Source organism: Rhinopithecus bieti, unplaced genomic scaffold (assembly GCF_001698545.2).
Source record: "Rhinopithecus bieti isolate Rb0 unplaced genomic scaffold, ASM169854v2 scaffold_63861, whole genome shotgun sequence".
NCBI classification, from domain to species: domain Eukaryota; kingdom Metazoa; phylum Chordata; class Mammalia; order Primates; family Cercopithecidae; genus Rhinopithecus; species Rhinopithecus bieti.
This window is the reverse complement of record NW_016824162.1, coordinates 455,715-474,645: the sequence shown is the minus strand read 5'-3', so window position 1 is coordinate 474,645 and position 18,931 is coordinate 455,715. Positions and strand designations below refer to the sequence as shown.

Sequence of the window (18,931 nt, the reverse complement as noted above, 5' to 3'; positions counted from 1 at the left end):
GGGTGTGGGGGGGAGGGTGTGGGGGGCAGGGGGACACGAGGACCTATAGCACACTTTGGGGCTATGGCGGTGTAGGAGATGCCATCACTGTCACCCCACACTGACCTTGCATTCTCCTCATTATTTCCCATGGGCCGCGTGGAGCTGGACTGCTTCCAGCTCTGCCTTCCCTGGATTCTCCCCAGGGCTGGGCATCTGGCAGCTGCTGAGGGGCTGGCTCTGTGCACTGTTCTCATCAGAGCCCCCCACCCTATCACAACCTTCAGTGCCTTCCCATTGCCTAACCTGGCTTTGCAGCTCTTTATCTTTTGTTTTAAAGAAATGATATTTATAGTTGTTTTTTAATGAGAAGAAGATGTGTTCATTTGGAGGTGGCATGAAAGCCCAGCCTCAGCAGCTGAGAACAAGCCTCATCCGCACACCAGCGGGCTTCCTACCTTTGCGGCAAGGCCCTTCGCACTTCTTACACTTGCGGACGCCGTCTTCCTCCATCTCATAGCTGTCCGCCCCGCAGGCTCGGACGCACGAGCCGTGATCTGTCACCACATAATTACCTGGGGAAGAGAGCATGAAAGGAAGGTGATGACGGTGGCGCCAGGTGCTCGGGCCTCACACAGACAGTCCAGGTCCTCCTCTCGAGGACTGATGGAAAGGCTCCATCCTCCTTTGGCTTTATTTACTTTAAGGACAAAGAATGAAAGGTTGCAAATAGACAAGGAATTCCGTTCAATAGTTTAATAAATTCTAGGCCACAGCGTGGATAATACAGGTGTTTCATCAGGGCAGGAAACAGGTGCCAGGGAAAAAGCATGGTGTTGCTCACTAGGTTAAAGCACCTCTGTGAGCTCATGTTCTTCCTCGTAGGATCTGTCCTCAGGGCTTATGGTTAAAGCTGGAATGCTCATTAAAAATGCATAAACCTAAAACGAGCACTCTTCCATCGAAGCAGCTATAGGTGAGGCTGCATTTTATTCTTGCGGCTGATGCCAGCTTTGCTCTCCATGGCCCTTCCTGACGTGGCCCTGGGTCCCTTGAGGGGCCAGCCGTGCTGTGTCCCAGCAGGCACCTCAGCCCTCTCCTCCACCTGCTCCCACCTTTAAAGTAATTCATTTGTGTTGATAGCTGACTTCTGTGTTATTTTTAGGAGCTCTATGTGTTCCTTTTTTGTTTGTTTGAGATGGAGTCTTGCTCTGTCACTCAGGCTGGAGTGCAGTGGTGTGATCTCAGCTCACTGCAACATCTGCCTCCTGGGTTCAAGTGATTCTCCTGCCTCAGCCTCCTGAGCAGCTGTGATTACAGGTGTGCACCACCACGCTCAGCTAATTTTTGTATTTTTAGTAGAGACGAGGTTTCACCCTGTTGGCCAGGCTGGTCCTAAACTCCTGACCTCAGGCAATCCCGCCCCCTTGGTCTCTCAAAGTGCTGGGATTACAGGCATGAGCCAATGAGCTACTGTGCCCGGCCTCTTCCTGTTTTAAGTTCCCCAAGAAGATCCTCAAAAATATTTATAGGACCTTAGTGATTGGCTCGAAGTATTTTCCTATGGATTTTAAAGCTCTATTAAATCCCATCTCAAAGACTATATCTGTGTCATCACTGTGGCACATTTTTCTTTAGCTTCGTTTGTCATTTACCTTATAATGGCTTATTATTTTGTATTTTTTTTTCCCCATACAGAGTGTAATATTTTTCATGTACACAAATCTGGCAGGGTAAAATCTACCCCTCATAATTTTTCTTTCAATTTTTTTTCTCAGTTAATCTCCCCTTCTAGAGATCAAGACTGGCTTCTAAAACTCTTTCATTAGACAAAGTTTTGCTTTCTCTATCAGGAAGTATTTTATGTCACAATTTCCCTAAACTCTGGAGTCACCAGTACAAATGTAAGTACAAACATGCAAAACTCAAACCCAAACCATTAAAACAAAACAAAATAAAAACAAAGAGAAAACCTCTGCAATACTAAGAGGCATAACTTTCACTAGAATTTTAACCACTCAAGAAGGCAGGTCTTCTGATAGACTCTCTGATTTCGGTCTATTAAATACCTGCTTGGCACAAGCACTAAATAGTGACATGCCCACGGCTTTGTGCCCAGCAGACAACTGAATACCCTCGGCTGTGGATGCTGGATGAATGGTGAGGGCTGAGCAGCAGGTGTTTCTCCTGTGAAGTGGCCTGGTCCCAAGTTCTACCCTGTGCACTGAGCAGCCCCCGTGGGTGGAGATGGCCACCACCTGCCCGCTCCTCGGGAGCAAGGCAGCCCCTCGCCTCTGTGCCTGGACGGGCACAGGGTTGCCTCCCCCTAGCGAGGCAAACACATCCACCCAAAGACTCTCCAAGACGGGATACTCCAGGGCTCAGCAGGAGACAGAGCGGGATAAAGATGCCTGATCAGTCAGAGGGCCCACAGAGGAGGACTCACGGGGACACTTCTTCACGCAGGTGGCACCAAAGCTGTATTTGCCCTCGGGGTTCACATCCATCTGGTACGTGGTGGGGTTGTAGAGCATGAGTGGGGGGCAGGTGTCCTTGCACGTGGCTTCGTCTCGGAATTTGCGGCAGACCTGTGGAGGAGAAAGGACACTCTGGGCAAGTGACGTAGGGACACTCAGCGCCACACACGGAGGAAGCGCAGCACTGTGTTGACTCCTATCAGAAAGCCCAAGTTACCATCTTCACAGCTCAGTGTTCAACTAGTGGGGAAAACCGAGCTGGTGCCCTCTGCAGAGTCAGAAAGACCCTTCTCTAAAAAGTCCATTTTTTTCTTAGGTGCACTGTCCCACCTATCATAATTTATGGATTATTATAAAAATACGTCTCTTTACTAACATACAGATGATGGAGTTCACATATTATAGCGGTGACTATGAAGTGAAACTATGTTTAAACTCAGATTACACTGGGCTTCCCTTATAAAGTACAGTTGAGGGTACATTTTATAATGTATTGCTGAATGGCAGAAAGCCTTGCTAGAACGATGCCCTGTAAAGGGGCCAGACCCAATGCAGCGGGGGCTCTCCCTAGGATCAACCCTACGTCTTCACAGTCTTCTCCCTGGGGCTCACATTAGAAACAGCCCAGGCCAACCAAGTCACAATTCCTGGGTCTGGGTCCAGCCTCTGGAATTTAGGAATCTTCCCTGAAACCACAGAGAGATCTGGATTTAGTCTTAGGGAGGGCTTCGTCACACCAGCTCCCACTCCAGCAGTCACATCCACCAGCCTTGGCGTCTCCAGGACTTCCAAGACACTTCTGACCTGCACCCTCCAGTGCTGCCCAGAGCCCACTGGGGCAGCAAGGCTTCTGCTGGCACTTTCTGCAGTAATGGGGCGAGAGTGAGTACTTCAGGACCCCTTGAGGGCAGGGTGCAGCTCAGGAGGTGCCTGAGCAGTGGTGGAGGAGCCGAGGGATCCGTGTCAGGAGGCCCTAATGCAGCCCCAGTCAGCAAGACCTGTGCGGTTCTCCATAGGTATCTTAGGGACCTCACAGTGTCAAGTCTCTAGAGGTATAGCCGATGTCAAACAATAAAGAGAGTGTGCTGCTGGCAACAAGGCACATTCATGCAAATACTTGCATGTAGTATTTAGTGCTTGTTCTGTGCCCAGGTCCTAATGCTGGACATCACAGGCGTCGCATCATTTAAGCATTCAACTGGGGGGGACTTTGTTAGGCATCATTGTCAGGTGAGGAAATGGAGGTATGGAGGTCCTATCATTTTCCCAAGGTCTCAGTGAGTGGTGGAGGCAGGATACTAAAGATACTTTGTCACCAGGCAGAGGGCAATATCCTGTCTGTTACTACAAATGCTAATTGACAGCTCCCCCACAGGAGGTCCTCTGTCGTGGTGTGGGTGGAGACAGTGCAGCCATAGCCTGCTCCAGGGAGGCTGCCGGAGGGGCATCTTACCAGGCAGTCGCTCTCCCGGGGGCCCGTGCAGCCCGCGGCACACTGGTTGTGGCAGCAATCACTGGGGGACTTGCCACGGCAGCGCCCGGAGCACTGCTGGGCACAGATGATTTTGGTCACTGAAAAAGAGCAAAGGTCCCCTGTGAGCTGAAGAGTGAGGGTAGGATCTTTTCCCAGGGACGTCGCAGAGTGCTTGCAGACTTTTCACGAAAAGTGAAGACACATTTGCTTCCAGTGAAATCACACTCAAGCTAAGTCAAACCGTGCCCTTTTCTGATTGCCTCTTTTGTCTCCCGATTTATTTTTAATCACTTAAGAGAACTGATCAGATCAAGTCTAGACTTTGAGACCTGCTAAATAATTAGATACATCTTGGGCAATGCAGGAAGCACATACAAAGAACAAAAATACCTGCTGGGAAGTAGTGTTTTTTTTTTTTTTTTTTTTTTTGAGACGGAGTCTCGCTCTGTCACCCAAGCTGGAGTGCACTGGCCAGATCTCAGCTCACTGCAAGCTCTGCCTCCCGGGTTCATGCCATTCTCCTGCCTCAGCCTCCCGAGTAGCTGGGACTACAGGCGCCCGCCACCTCGCCCGGCCAGTTTTTTGTATTTTTTAGTAGAGACGGGGTTTCACCGTGTTAGCCAGGATGGTCTCCATCTCCTGACCTTGTGATCCGCCCGCCTCGGCCTCCCAAAGTGCTGGGATTACAGGCTTGAGCCACCGTGCCTGGCCTCGGAAGTAGTGTTTAGAAGGGTCTAACAGCCATCCCACAATTTAGCTTAAGGACATAGGGTCCGTTTTTGAGCTCATGTCCACAGGTTCCTTGGCCACTGAGAGGCTGAGCCAGACAGCCATACCCAGGAGAATGGCCCTCTCCATCATAAAGCACGGTCCACATGGAAAAGTCCCCATGAGAAACCGTGCTCAGGCTTCTGTGTAGGTGGATACCAAAGAAAGCCAGGGAGGGAGAGGAAACAAGAAACCTGGTGACTGCTGTCAACAGGGACAAGTCTTCCATTCCCAGGAAAGTGTGCTGTGTTCAGAGGACAGGGCTGGGGTACCTGCTGATGTTCACTTATTGTTGTTGTTGTTGTTGTTTTGAGACGGAGTCTCGCTCTGTTGCCCAGGCTGGACTGCAGTGGTGCGATTTCGGCTCACTGCAAGCTCCGCCTCCCAGGTTCACGCCATTCTCCTGCCTCAGCCTCCCAAGTAGCTGGGACTACAGGCGCCCGCCACCACGCCCGGCTAATTTTTTGTATTTTTAGTAGAGATGGGGTTTCACCGTGTTAACCAGGATGATCTCAATCTCCTGACCTCGTGATCCGCCCACCTTGGCCTCCCAAAGTGCTGGGATTATAGGCGAGAACCATCGTGCCCGGCACCTGCTGGTGTTCACTTATTTGTGACAGGCTGAAGCACCCAAAATAGCCCACCCTGGATTAACCACATGCGGTGAGATTTGCAAGACTGTCCTTCACCTACCAGTTCACATCTGGCCCTGTAATAAAATAACTCTCCGGAGTCTTCAAAGGGAAAACAAATCCAATCACCTAAGTAAGTGAAGGAAGAGAGCGGCGGTCACATGTGGGTCTGAGGCTGTTCACTGACTTACGTTTCTGGCAGTTCTCCTCTCCTGCACCCCAGCAGCTCCCATTGGGACAGCCTGGATCACACTTTTGGCCTGAAATGTAAAAGTAATAGATGCATATCTCAGTGAAAGGGAAGGAATGATGAGAAACTGATGACACCCTTTCCCAGGCCTGAGTTAAACACGTTCAATAAATGAAGACAATCTTTTCAACTTATTCTCTGATTGTTTGGCTGACTGGTTTGTAGAATCACTTAAGAGACCCTGATAAGAAAAGAAGATGAACCATGAACTGCTTTTATTTACATGTCAGCTGTGGAAACTGAGGCAGAGAGTAATTACTGATACAGGCCACATAAGCGAGAATTTTTCATGAATTTGAGGTTCCTTGTTTACAATCTGCTTGGGCATGGAGCATTCCCTGGCATCTCCCGCCACAGCTAGAGTGTCTCGTCTGGCTGAGCCTTTGGCATGGACCCACTGCTTCCTTGCTGTGTCCAGTCTTGAGTGACTGCATGTGTCAGCCATTCTGGGATTGTTAAGTCATGGCCTGTAAATAAAACCTTCTAGACTCCAAACCAGAGAGAAGCATAGAATGGTACACAGAGGGTGAAATGTTAACAGTGCAGATCACTTTAATGACTGTGTAAAATCTTAGCTATCTGGTCAATTTTTGCAGTTTTTATAATTAGTTGATTACAAATTACAGCTGCAAAGGTTTTTCTCTCATCTGTCATGTTTTCTTTTTATCAGTATTGAGAAGTCTGAAGGTCGAAGTGCTATATCTATATAGAAAGAGCAGGTTAACCACCAAATTTGTTAGAGAGTCCAGTCATGCAGATATCTTTTACTGTGAAGACATAGTAAACTAGAGGAGTTCATGGGTCCCGAGGTCCCCTGCAGTCAGGAAGAATTTAGATTTCAAACAGAAAAGCTGACGATCAATCTCCCATGTGACTGTGAAGCCAGGATACCACCAGGGCGAAGGGCGCTAATGCCGCACTGGTGCTCCTTAGAGTCATGAAGGCTGGGGAGGCTGGCATCACGACAGCGACAGCGGGGGATGGACATTGTGAGGAGGGAGGCAGAGAGACTGCGACAGAGGTCTAGAGAAAGCAAGGTCATACAGAGGCATGCTAAAAGCAGCTAGGTCTGCAGCGTGCAATCCCATTCTTTCTACTTTTTACCCTGTACTCACATATAATTTTCAAATTTCTATTATAAGCACGTAATCGTTGTGTAAGAGAGAAATGTTTAAAAGAAAAATGCATCTTTTCCTAACAGGGGAAACGTTTGCCAACAAACAAACTTAAGATCTGTTTATGATTCTAGTATTGACCATCTGTTACAAAAAAGAAATGCAGGCACATCGTATAAAATATGGATAATAGAAGAAAGCAAAAAGAAGACATGAGACTCATCCAGAGTTAATCAATATAGACATATAAGTCTATGTATATACAGGAATTGGAATCCCACTAAACATTGTGTTATAACCTTAAAAACCCAGATAAAACATGACAATTTTTCCATGCCTTTAAATATGCTTCTATCTAACATGATTATCAATAGCATTGCTGCAGCATAATTTATTCAACCAATCTGTTATTTTTAGATATATAATTTGTTCAGAAAATTTATTATAAGTAAGGCTGCAAGGATTCTTGTATAAGAATATGTTTGTACATCTCTTATGATTTTCACTTTCATTATTATTTCTTTTTCTCTTATTCCTAAGTGTGATATTCATTGGTCAAAGCTATACATACTTTGAAGCTTTAGAAACATATTGCAGGCATATTGCCAAGCTTGGTTTTATTAACATACATGCCCACAAGCAGAACATGAGAATTTCTGTTTCTCCACACCCCGGCTGACCCAGGTGTTTAAAAGCAAAAGGAACCCAAATACTTCACAAAGGAAGATGTGATGCTTTCTTATTTTATTTTGACCTTTTTACTACATTAGAAAGAACATCTTTCTTTATTTCTTGGCCATCTTTGTGTGTGTGTGTGTGTGACAGAAAGAGAGAGAGAAAGAGAGAGGGAGAAGGAGAGGCTGCTCATGTTCTGGGTCAGGTTTTTATGAAGAGATTCATCTCTTTCGTAGTCTTTTAAAGATGACTTCAGGGAGGGATATGGCAAGGACATTAACCCTCTTCATGGCAATCAGACATTGCACAATATTTTCCTGGTAGCCATTAACATATTTTACATGAAAGTTTTCTTTTATGATGTCAGATTTTGGCTTTTCTTCAACTTGATATTATAAAATATTCATCTTTACTTTATGTTTCCTTCCGGCACTTACATATATTTTAAATATTATATGTATTTAATATGCATTTGGAATTTATATTACATGGAGTAGGTGATGGATTTATTTTAATTTTCTTTCAAGTAAACTCATTCATTCTAACTTCTAATGCCCAACTTCAACATAAACATAAAAGCTGGGCACACTGTGAAATTTTTCTGAATCTTAGACATCTTGTCCATAAAACACTTAAATCATCTCATGAGATTTTTTTTTTTGGTGAAGACTAAATGAGACCCATCCTGAGCAGGAATGTGTAGCCATAAAGCACCAGTCAAGAGAGGGGCTTTGTTTACCGCAGGAGCCTGGCAGCAGTCCCAACTTGCCTCTAGATGGGAAGAAGGGAATTTCAGGTACCAGGTCGATGGTGAATTTGCACTCTCCAATGCGACTAACCCAACATACCTAGTTCTTTTTAAAAAACTCTTTATAGTTCTCTCACTGTGATATTTTCACCCCTAATAGTTAAGTCATTCCAGACAACTTATTGAACAATGAATTATTCCCTTATTGGCTTGAAATGTCAGCTCTTTATGGACTTTTAATTTTGCTAGGCTTATTCTTATTTGTCTTATTTTTATGTTTATTCTTAAAGCAATGCTATATTGGTCTATAGTTCAAAGCCCTGTAGTATTTGAGTCTTTTTACTGCACGAGCCCACCCATCATTCCGCTTTCCAGCACCTTCTTTGTGGGTCTTTCCCACAGTTGTTGTACAGAACATGGAGGCCTGCTATTGTGGGCTGCCTGACCTGATCCATGGCAAACACTGGCCCCATAACTGTTCCAGGTTCATTAAAAAAATGTGCACAATTTAACCTCCCCATTGTCCACCAGACAGCTGAAGAAATGCTAACCTTGATCTCATAATACGAAATGTTGCTATGTAAAATAAAGTTTTCAGTTTCTTGCAAACATAGTAGGTATCGGGATGGGTATCTGGTGGAATAATATATCTATAAAACAAACAGCCTCAATACTCATGTTCACAGCAGCATTATTCAAACAGTCAAAAGATGGAAACAACTCCAGTGTCTGTAGATGGGTGAATGGACGAACAAAATGTAGTGTCAACATACAATGGAATGTTATTTGGCCATGAAGAGGAAGGACATTCTTAACACATGCTACAACATGGATGAAACTTCGGGACATTTTGCTAGGTGAAATAAGCCAGACACAAAAGGACAGATACTACATGATTCCACCTGTATGAGAGCCCCAGAGCAGTCAAATTCACAGAGACATCAAGTGGACTATTGCCTGCCAGGGCCAGAGGCTGGGAAGGAAGGGAGAGCAGGGAGTTACTGTCTAATGGGTAGAGTTTCAGCTTTGCAAGATGAAAGAGTTCTGTGTGTGGATAGTGGTGATGGCCACACACCAATGTGGATGTGTAATGCCACTGACATTATAACTTACAATGATTAAGATGGAAAATCTTGTATTATGGGCATTTCATCATAATCTATCCATAAAATAAAAAATAAAACAAATATGCAAAAATCTAAAGTCCTCTAGTTGATGATTTTGAAGATTCATGTCAGATCTCTCTCTCTCTTTTGTTTTGTTTTGAGGGCAGAAAATAAACAGGCATCCACTGCACAGTTGTGGAGAAACAGAGAAGCAGGAAATGGTGATCACTTCTTATTCTAAAGAACAGAAAGGCCGGGCGATCAGGAATAGGCAAAGCCCAGGGGAGCTGGGTGAGTGTGAGCTTGCGTCTCAGAGTTCCCCATCAGCGCTGGCCTCAGCCAGGGCGCCACCCTGACCTGCCCCTGATTTCCTGCCAGGCTTCCCCACAGGCTGCCTCACTGGTGAATGGGACAGGGACCAGGCCACCAGCATTCAAGGAAACATGGACAGACTTCCTCCCCATGGGCAGTGCCCAGCTGTGTGTGTGACTCTATGTGGCAGTGTTCACGCCCTCAGCTGGGGGTGGATTCAGCCCTGGTGCTTCAGGAGGGCCGGGGAGCCTCTGGAGACTCAGCAGCATGCAGGAGTCTGGCCAGTCTCAGCAGGACAGGCTGGGAGAGGCCCTGGTGCTGCCCGCCCTGTGAACAGCAGCTCTTCTCGGGACACAAGTGCTGTCCCTGCAGGGGATCTGCCTCAGGTGGCCTGCACTGCCAACCAGCTGGGCTGCCACCTGCCACAAAAAAACCATGTCTACGTCTGTGGTAAATACATGCTCTTCTAGTGGTCAGATATTTTGCTTACTTTTTGTTTCTGATTAATGTGACTTACTAAACATGGCTTCTCTCCCCCTACCCCAGTGCTGTAGAGCTCCCCCGCATAGGAACTGGAGGCAGAGATAGTGTGCATGTGATACTTACAGCTGCCCAGGTGGTTCTGGAAGTCCATCGACATGTTGCTGAGAAAGTTGCTGCTGACTATGTCCCGCCACTGGATGCTCTCCACGTTGCACAGGGCAGGGTTGTTGCTGAACCGCACGGCGCCATGCAGGATTTCTGTGGGAGAATGGAACTGCTGTGAGCACCCTTTCCAGCTCCTTTAAATTCCCATGAAGGATGTACGTGCTCTTCACATTTATGTTCTGCTAAAGAGATGCCATGGTGCAAACAAGAGTCCTGCGATTAGCCCAGTGAACTTCCTGGGGGACAGCCAGATAAAATTGTTAATGATAGTGCCATGGAGAAGCTAGGGTTTTCTCTGAATTGGGCTTTGAGCAATGATTAGAAATTTAGAAATATGGGGAGGAAGGAAGAGAATAGTTTAGTCAGTGGTCACAGCATAAATGATATGCATGTGGTAAGTTGGGGGTCCTGAGGGACTGATCGGTTGGACTGGAATGGTCACATGATGTAGGGGGTAGGCAGGGCAGGGAGGCAGGTCCCGAGCACTACAGTCCTGGATGCCAGGTGAGGGGTCAGCCTCCACCTTGCATGCCCAGGCGGAGCTTTTCATTAGAGAAAAGGGTGTGAGAGTGACACGAAGCAAGAAGAATCTGAATGTATGACAGAGACAGATAGACTCCAGGGATGCACAGGGCGTTGAAACTGTACAGCTGTTTCCAAGTAAGAACTAAGAAGATGTGGAAAGGTCAGGGATGAACACATTCAAGCCTTTACAAAGTGGGAGTGTTCCATTGATGACATTAAACATGAACATTGACAGAACGACATATGTGTACAAAACACTGTGCAAGTGCTGTGGGTGCCGCAAGGATGAATTAGACCCACTGGCTTCGATCTGAGAGCTGACAGGCTTGGGGACAGATATGTCACACACTCTAACCACCTTATGCCCAGGGAGACCCTGACACACAGCGAGGCTGGGTACCTCGCTGGCTGATTTATAAGCACTATCTTCATTCATTCTCACAATGGTGCAATGACCATCTGTGATTTTAACAGAGAGAAAATCGACCTTTGATACATGAAGCAACGCCCAGCGCCCCAGGCAGGGAATGGGCGTGTGTGTGTGTGTGTGTGTGTGTGTGTACATAGTACCAATGTGGGAAAGGAGGGATTCACCCCTGGAGGCTGCTAGGAAAAAGAGCTTTCCCAGGAGGGGACAGGCACACATCTTAGAGGAGTGTGGAAGTGAGGGCTGAAGGCTTCCTGCAGACAGGAGACGCAGTGCAGGGAAACAGTGGAACAGGTGAACGGCTTCTTCAGTGGATGCGCAGAAGCAAGGAACCGAGGGAGGAAGCCTGGGGTCATGAGGGCTGAATCGTGGTGCTTTGTTTATCAGGTTGGAGAGGACAGCAGAACCATCCGTGAAAACACTCATGAGAAAGCCGTGCACAGGTGGATGCAACTCAGGAGAGGGCAGGGCTGGAAACACCAACAGGGCTGTCCAGGCAGCTGTGGCAGCTTGGACAACAGACCAAGGAACTGAGAGACAGCAGGGGGTGGGGTGGGGAGAACACAGAGGGAGAGTCAGAGCGGGCCTTCAGCACACCCCAGGCAGTGACTGCCAGAGGAGGGCCAGCACAGGTGAGGGAGGCTGCAGGAGCCACTTCCGGGTGGCTTAGCGGAGGAGGCAGACACCCAGGTGTAACGGAGGCTCACCCTATGGCAAGCACTAGGTTAGCTATTAATGATATCACATTAACTAATCTGTATCTATACAGTCCCAGCCTTGATTTAAAAAGCAATTATACCGAGGAAGTGGAAGGAGCTGCTGAGACCTTTTCCTACAGTCACTTAATTTTCTGTACCACCTAGGAAGTACGTCACCATTATTTTAGCAGCTATGCCATCCACATTTTTGAAGATGAGGAAACAGAGACACGGAGGGATTGGAGAATGTGCTCCGGAGCCTTCTGGCTGCTGAGGGATGGGGCGGGGCAGGAACCCAGAGGGTCTGGCTCTGAGGTCCAGGCACCCGCACAGGCTGCCTCCCTCCAAGACAGCGTGTGAGGCGCACTGTAGGAACCTGTGTACCAGGCCATCTCACAGGAAGCAGGCACAGCACAAGCATGTGCGCGGCTGCTCTGAGAAGCAGGGGGTGTGGGGGAATCACACAATTTTATAGGTGGTGAACCGAGGACCCACGCCTGGAGGTGCTGGCTTGGGTCCCAGAGCTGCACTCCTGTTGGGCTCCTGTCACTTCCGATATGACTCCCTCTGCTGGGCACCCCTTTCATCACACCCTTTTCCTACCAGCACTGCCTCCCTGTCAGAACTGCATGGCACAGGAGGGGTGTTGAGAACCCTGGGGCAGAGACTGGTGGCCATAGCTGGCTTCTCCATTCACAAGCTGGGGGCCTCAAGGGAGTTACTTGACTGCCATTTATTTATTTGTGAAATGGCAGAGCACAGCCAGTCCCTGGCTTGCCATGATTTAACATAGATTTTCGACTTTGCCATGGTGTGAAGGCAATACACATTCAATTAGCCCTGAAATCCGTCCTAATGACTCCTTCACCCTTGGCGGGGTCCAGCCAGATAGGATCCCATCGTAAGTCAAGGAGCATTTGTACAATGCCTACTTTGAAGAAAGGTTGTGAGCGTTAAATGAAGTCACCGATTTAACATTCCTGGCCCCAAACCTACTGCCCAGTGAGGCACAATCACTGCTGTCTCCAGTTTTTAAAAATCAACTTCCCTCTCTTCTATCATCCTTCATTGTTTCCTCTCACAGGAGCCTCATGTGTCCTACTCATAAAAATTCAAAGTTCTAGAACACCTCATTCTCTGTCCTTAACTTACACATGGTTTTCTGTGTAGCAGTGCAACTCTCGAAACTATCCTCAATGTGAGTTGATTTTTACTGCATGTATGTCTTTTATCCTTGAGGTCCAGGTAAAAAGACTGGCAGTTTATTCACTGTCTATGCACATAGATTCACGATTCCTGCCCAGCTTGTCTGCTCATACTCTCTTTTACTCAGAATCTTTACAATTTCTTACTATCTCTCCGTATTTTTTCATGTCCATGGAAACACTGGTACCCCGCTTAAATCTTCCCATTCCAGTATCTGCCATCTTCTCAGTAACTTCCCCTGCAGTATCTTACACACAGCTGGCACTCAGTGCACATGTACTGGATAAAAATAAAAGTCTTCTCCAAGGTAGAATTGAGTGACAAGCTCACTGGGAGCCGTCGGAACTGCTCTCTGCATTTATAAACCCCCAGCCTTGGCATCCCAGCCTCTCACCCTGTAAGTTTCTCATGGGCAGCTCCTTCAGTCCGGTTTTATTTGCATCATAGTTAGATAAGACTGCTAAGGCATAGGAATTTTCATAGTACATGTTTCCTCTGATGATCTGCAGGTTTTCCAAAGGAATCCGCTCCACAGTGTTGAGGGCGATGAGGACATAACCAGCCACCTCCTGGATGGTCTAAGAAGAGAAAACATAAATGCGTGATTTCTCTTTTGAGGACTCAAGAACTCAAGGTCTAAAATGGGTCCAGGGAGCCCTAGGACACTCAGTTGAACCCTAACGCCCACGAGTGCTCAACAAATGTAAAACAGGTAGATGACTGCAGTCATGGACACAGGAGGAAGCATTTCCACGATTTGCAACAATCCCTGCACGTTAGCCTTTGACGCCTGTGATAACGAGCAGTAAGCATTGTTCTGGAACGCCATGCTCTCATGCCGCATGGGGTTCAACACTCTCCAGTGAAAATGGAAAGTAAAAAGAATTACTTTGTATCTGTCTTGCATTATTTCTTATTTAAAAGGAAAGGAAAAGAAAACAGAAGGCGAAGTAAATCTCATCCAAAGTTCAATGAAACTCTGAAGCCTTCAGAGCTGGCTCCTATGGGGTCATTAGCACCTATTGTGAAGTAATAATTCTGCGACCAGCTGGGTGAAACTCTTAGTAGCTTGATATCAGCTCTGGTAGGAGTATTTACACTAAGGAAACAGGCAAATGGTGCAAAGCAGGGCTTTTAAAAAGAGTTTTTAAGAGCTAGTATGGCAACACACCATGACTGAGGCAATGGTCAGGGATAAACATCTGTGTCTATGATGACAGTGGAACTCCAGATTAGCCTGTTTCTCTTTGATATTCTTTTCTAGCTATTACTTGACACTAGCTGGTAAAATGGCTTTCTCTTAAAACTCTCATTTGGAGCTCTGTAAGACTTGTCATTGCCACAGCAAAATTAAACACACTTCAAGTGGAATTCTGCCCAGGGCTTTCTCCACTTAGATTTTCTCCAATTTTATTTGTGTAGGAAAATCAAAGTCACCAACCTTTAAGAAGGAAAGATCGTAATTCCTCTGCACATAGGTAATTTCCAAATTCCCAAGGACCACCTCACAGTTATTGAACATCCTCTGGAGGCTGAGAAAATGATCTTCAAAAGTGCCCAACTGCGTGAGTTTGTTACTCGTGCCTTGGCAAACTGGAATAAAAAGAAAGATATCACATGAAATACTGAGAAATGCAGAAAAACTAAAATAAAACAATCCCTCAACGTCTAGGTAATAAGGCTAGCAGTTTCTTCACTCCCTCCACACAGACTCGCCCATTCCTGCCCAAGTCATCTGGTCACAAAGCTTACTAACTTTGTGAGCTTTAGTGACTGATAATACAAATTCTCACTGATGGATACAGCAAAGCAAATGTGATAAAAGATCTTTATATAAGGTGCAATTCATAGTAAGCGATAGCTTGTCCCTATAATGCATGAAATTGCATTAAAATGCCAAAATAAAAAAAGTTGAAATTTAAAGGCATGGGCGGTAGATGAAAATTCTATGAAAATCTCCAAGACAAGATTAACCTGTAAGAGCTCTAGTAGGCAAAAAATAAATTTCACAACGTATTTCACTAATATAACTGCAGAGTTGAGTTAATAACTATATAATGAACTTTTTACTTCGCAAAAATATAGTATGTCACATTGTTATGTGTGCAAAGAATGTCTACAAACATAGCATACACTGGGCAGTAGTGTACACAACATTGTACACCTAAAATCAGTGACAAAAGTGTAAATTAAAAACCTAACTGGTTGGAGATTAAAAATATTATTCAAATGAATGCATCAAAGAATAAATCAAAGGTCTAATGTAGAATATTCAGAAAATAACAAACATCAAAATACAACATTTAAAAACACCCTCAGCTAGTGAGAAACCCACACATCCCTGTGTTCGTCCACACTCCGTGTTGATCCACCCAGCACAGGCGGAGGTGCAGTTACTTCCCTCACCACCAACACGCAGTCCTGTATGCTTGAGTCCTTACTGTTTCAAGGCATCAAACTTAATCCAAGAAAAAAGTTTTAAATTAAGGGAAAAAGTTGGACCATATAAATGGAAGTGGTTATCCATTTTTAAAAGCAAAGGAGAGGATTATAATAAAGTTGTATTTACAGAACTAGCTCTTTGAAAGGCATGTTTAGGCGAGCATAACAAAACAGAGTCTTGGGGCTTTTGAGGCAGAGAGTGTGTAAAGCGACTATAATTTGAACCCAAATTATCTTAAGAGTGAAGAAACATGGCCTCTGGCTTTGGATGTTGGATTGAGCCCTGGCCAGGTTCTTCCTCGTCTGCAAAGGCGCTCCTGCAATCACAGTAACCAGGTGGTAGAGCACAAACCATGGCCAAAATCAATACACTGGCACTTTCTTCAATGCTTTTTACATGTGCATTTCTATTTTATAGGCTTCTTTGTTCCCTCCCCATGGGAATGATTCTAAAGAGTATCATCGGACTGTCTGCCCTTGCAATGAGCCATGGAAATGAGCACATGTTCAGACAGCGCATAACCAACCCAACGCACTTACACAAACATTAAATGTGAAGCAATCTTCACATCCTCTTTAACTCTGTGGGGATTTCCCTGTTCTTCCCTTATGTGTTCTCATTCAATTTCAGTGATAACAATAACTTTCACATGGGAACCATGACAGTTGACAAGATGGAGTCCCTCTCTCCTATCTCCAGGGGCAGAATTATTCCATCATTTTTCCAACCATAACTCTGGATTGACCCAGCATCTCTGGTCTGCTTTTCTCCAGGAGTATGGGGGAAATGAATTTGTTCTGAATGCAACCTCAAGTTGAAACAATTGTATGGTTGTCTGTTACACATGCAGATAGGGCTAAACTGATTTCCCAATTCTAAAGTCCTTAAAGATGTCAACACTGATGTAGGTACACGGTTGTGACAATAACACATGGCCTTTCGGTTAGCACACCTTGGAATAAAAGCTGCTTTCCCAGCTGACAGACTATGGCCTCTAACTCTCATTCCAACTAGACTGGCTGTGGTCCAGGTAGCCGTAAGTGTTGGTTGGGCCCCTCATGCCAAACAGGTGAACGGGGTCAACTGGAACCTAGGGCTGGAACACGTTGCAGAAGAGTTTCTTCAGGATGCAGACGGATGAAAACAGGCAGCTGCTTTCATTTTAAATAATCAAGGACATCAGCTTGCAAGTTTCTCTCAGTTGAACCGAAGAATTTTTATTATTAAATCAAAGAGTAAGTAACTTGTGTCAGTAAAGGAAAAATGCCATTTAAGATTAATCTATTACAGAAAACAATATTAAAAAAAACCTGTACTTGTGCTTCTATTCATTTATTCAAAAAGTCCTAAATGAGCCCCAAATAACCCCCCAAAAGCCCCTTCGGGGCTTATTTAGCACTTTTTGAATAAATGAATAAAAGCACAAGTATTAGAAGCACTTCATTATCAATGAAGATAATGACCCTTCATTGTCTACAATTAGCATGAGTAACTTTTATATTCAGAAAAAGATCCTGTATTTGGGAGACAGTAACAACATTACATATTCTTGATGTAAATCTTAATTCACAAAACATTTTGGGAAGCAACTGGACAATTTGTTTAAACAAGCAAGTATGCCTAAATTCTACATCATGATGATTCCACTTTGGGAGACTTATTCTGAGGAAACAGACCTTATGCAGAATGTTGTTCATTAATTTTGTTAATAATGGAAAAAACTGCAAAGAAACTTAAGTGCCCAATTACTCAACATGTCTATTCTTGAGAATAAGAAAGCAGTTGACATACTATTTGATTCAATATAAGGCATGTCAATCTTGAATACTATCCTGGGTTAATAACAAAAGTATCAAAAGAAAACATATAAGGTTGTTTCTTCTGAGGCTTTCCCTTGTCAAACACCCAAAAGGAGACAGCAGCATTTAAGTGAAATCTAGGATGAGGATCAGAATGACTAGGTCTAGATTTTCTAATTAAAACAAGGTATGATCTTGGTTCCATCCTTATACCAAATATCTCATGTTAGAAATATAAAGCAATGAGAAAATTTAATGTGAGACCACTTGTATGAGTAAATTACTTAAAAATTACAGTAACAAATTAGGTAGATTTAAGACAAAACTGCAAAGAGCAAGAGGTTTTTAATTAATCTAAGATAAGGTTTTTGTTTAGCCACTTCCTCATTGTGTGAACTTGAAGTACCTCTCCAAGCTCTCTGTGTCATGCTTTCCTCAAATATGAAAATGGTGACAATAACATTGACTTCTGCTGTGGTTTGAATGTGTTTTCCAAAGTGCATTTATTGGAAACTTAATCACCAATGCAACAGTGTTGAGAGGTGGAACCTTTAAGAGGTATTATAATTAGGTCATGAGAGCTGTGCCCTAAGGAATGGATTAATGCCATTATTGTAAGAGTGGGTTAGCTATCATGGGAGTGGGTCCTTGATAAAAGGAGGAGTTAAACCCCCTTTTTCTCTTCCCCACCACCTCACATGCATGCTCTCTTGACCTTCCACCATAGATTGACACAGCATGAAGGCCCTCACCAGCTGCCAAGCAGATGCCAATGCCATGCCCTTGGACTTCCCAGCCACTAGAACCATGGCCCAAATACATTTATTTTCTTTATAAATTACCCAGTCTGTGATATTGGTATAGCAACATAAAATTAACTAAGACAACGTCCCAGAAATGTTTTGAAGATTGAATAAATATATAAGCTTTTGACTTTCTTTTATTAAAGTTAACTATTGAGAATGCAACAGCAGCATAACATAACATGCATCTGGACCCATGTTAGGGGATGTCAGCCACTCTATATTGTCTTAAGTTATTGTCTAAACTGAGATGTTTGGATCTGCATATGGACTTACTCAAATGTTGGCCATTAAACACAGTTACTTTATAGAATATTTATCAAATCAGAAAAGAAAGAAGAAAGAAAAAGGAATACATTGTACTCTAAGAATTACATAAAAATATTTATTTAAGACTAGGTATTTTAGTAGTTTATTCAAAGAACGAGTTAATATTAATTTAAGTCTATACATTTGAAAATCACATAATTAAAAGTGTTTGTATCAAGTTCCATACAAAATGCTAGTGGTTTGCCCTACCCCTTGCAAATCTGAAGACAAATTCTACTGCATCAAGAGCAGCAGGCCCTATAACTTAGGTCTTCAAGAAAGTAACTTTTTGTCCTAAAATTTTATTTTGAAGATTTATAAATGTATAGAAAAGCCGAAAGAATTGTACCGCACACATCCTTATGTTAGCATTTTACTACATTCACCTTATCACATATCTATTTATCTGTCTGCCAGATGTGGTCCTCTAGTCTGCTTTTGGATGCATTTTAAAGTAGAGATATCATTATACTTCATATTGGCATATCACTAACCAGAGTTCAATATTAGTTTTCAGTCATCATTGTTGTTTTTAAG

General features: G+C 44.4%; 1 protein-coding gene across 3 annotated transcripts in view; it reads right to left on the bottom strand.

Moving 5' to 3' along the window:
- EGFR (epidermal growth factor receptor) overlaps positions 1–18,931 on the bottom strand; it is a 192,770-nt gene that overhangs the window by 54,135 nt on the left and 119,704 nt on the right. For all 3 annotated transcript variants that reach the window (XM_017862141.1, XM_017862139.1, XM_017862140.1), the window contains exons 2-8: positions 14,482–14,633; positions 13,435–13,618; positions 10,143–10,277; positions 5,522–5,590; positions 3,910–4,028; positions 2,426–2,567; positions 438–554 (exon numbers count right to left, since the gene is read on the bottom strand). In XM_017862141.1, coding sequence (XP_017717630.1) covers positions 438–554; positions 2,426–2,567; positions 3,910–4,028; positions 5,522–5,590; positions 10,143–10,277; positions 13,435–13,618; positions 14,482–14,633 — 918 coding nt within the window. The remainder of the gene's footprint in view (positions 1–437; positions 555–2,425; positions 2,568–3,909; positions 4,029–5,521; positions 5,591–10,142; positions 10,278–13,434; positions 13,619–14,481; positions 14,634–18,931) is intronic.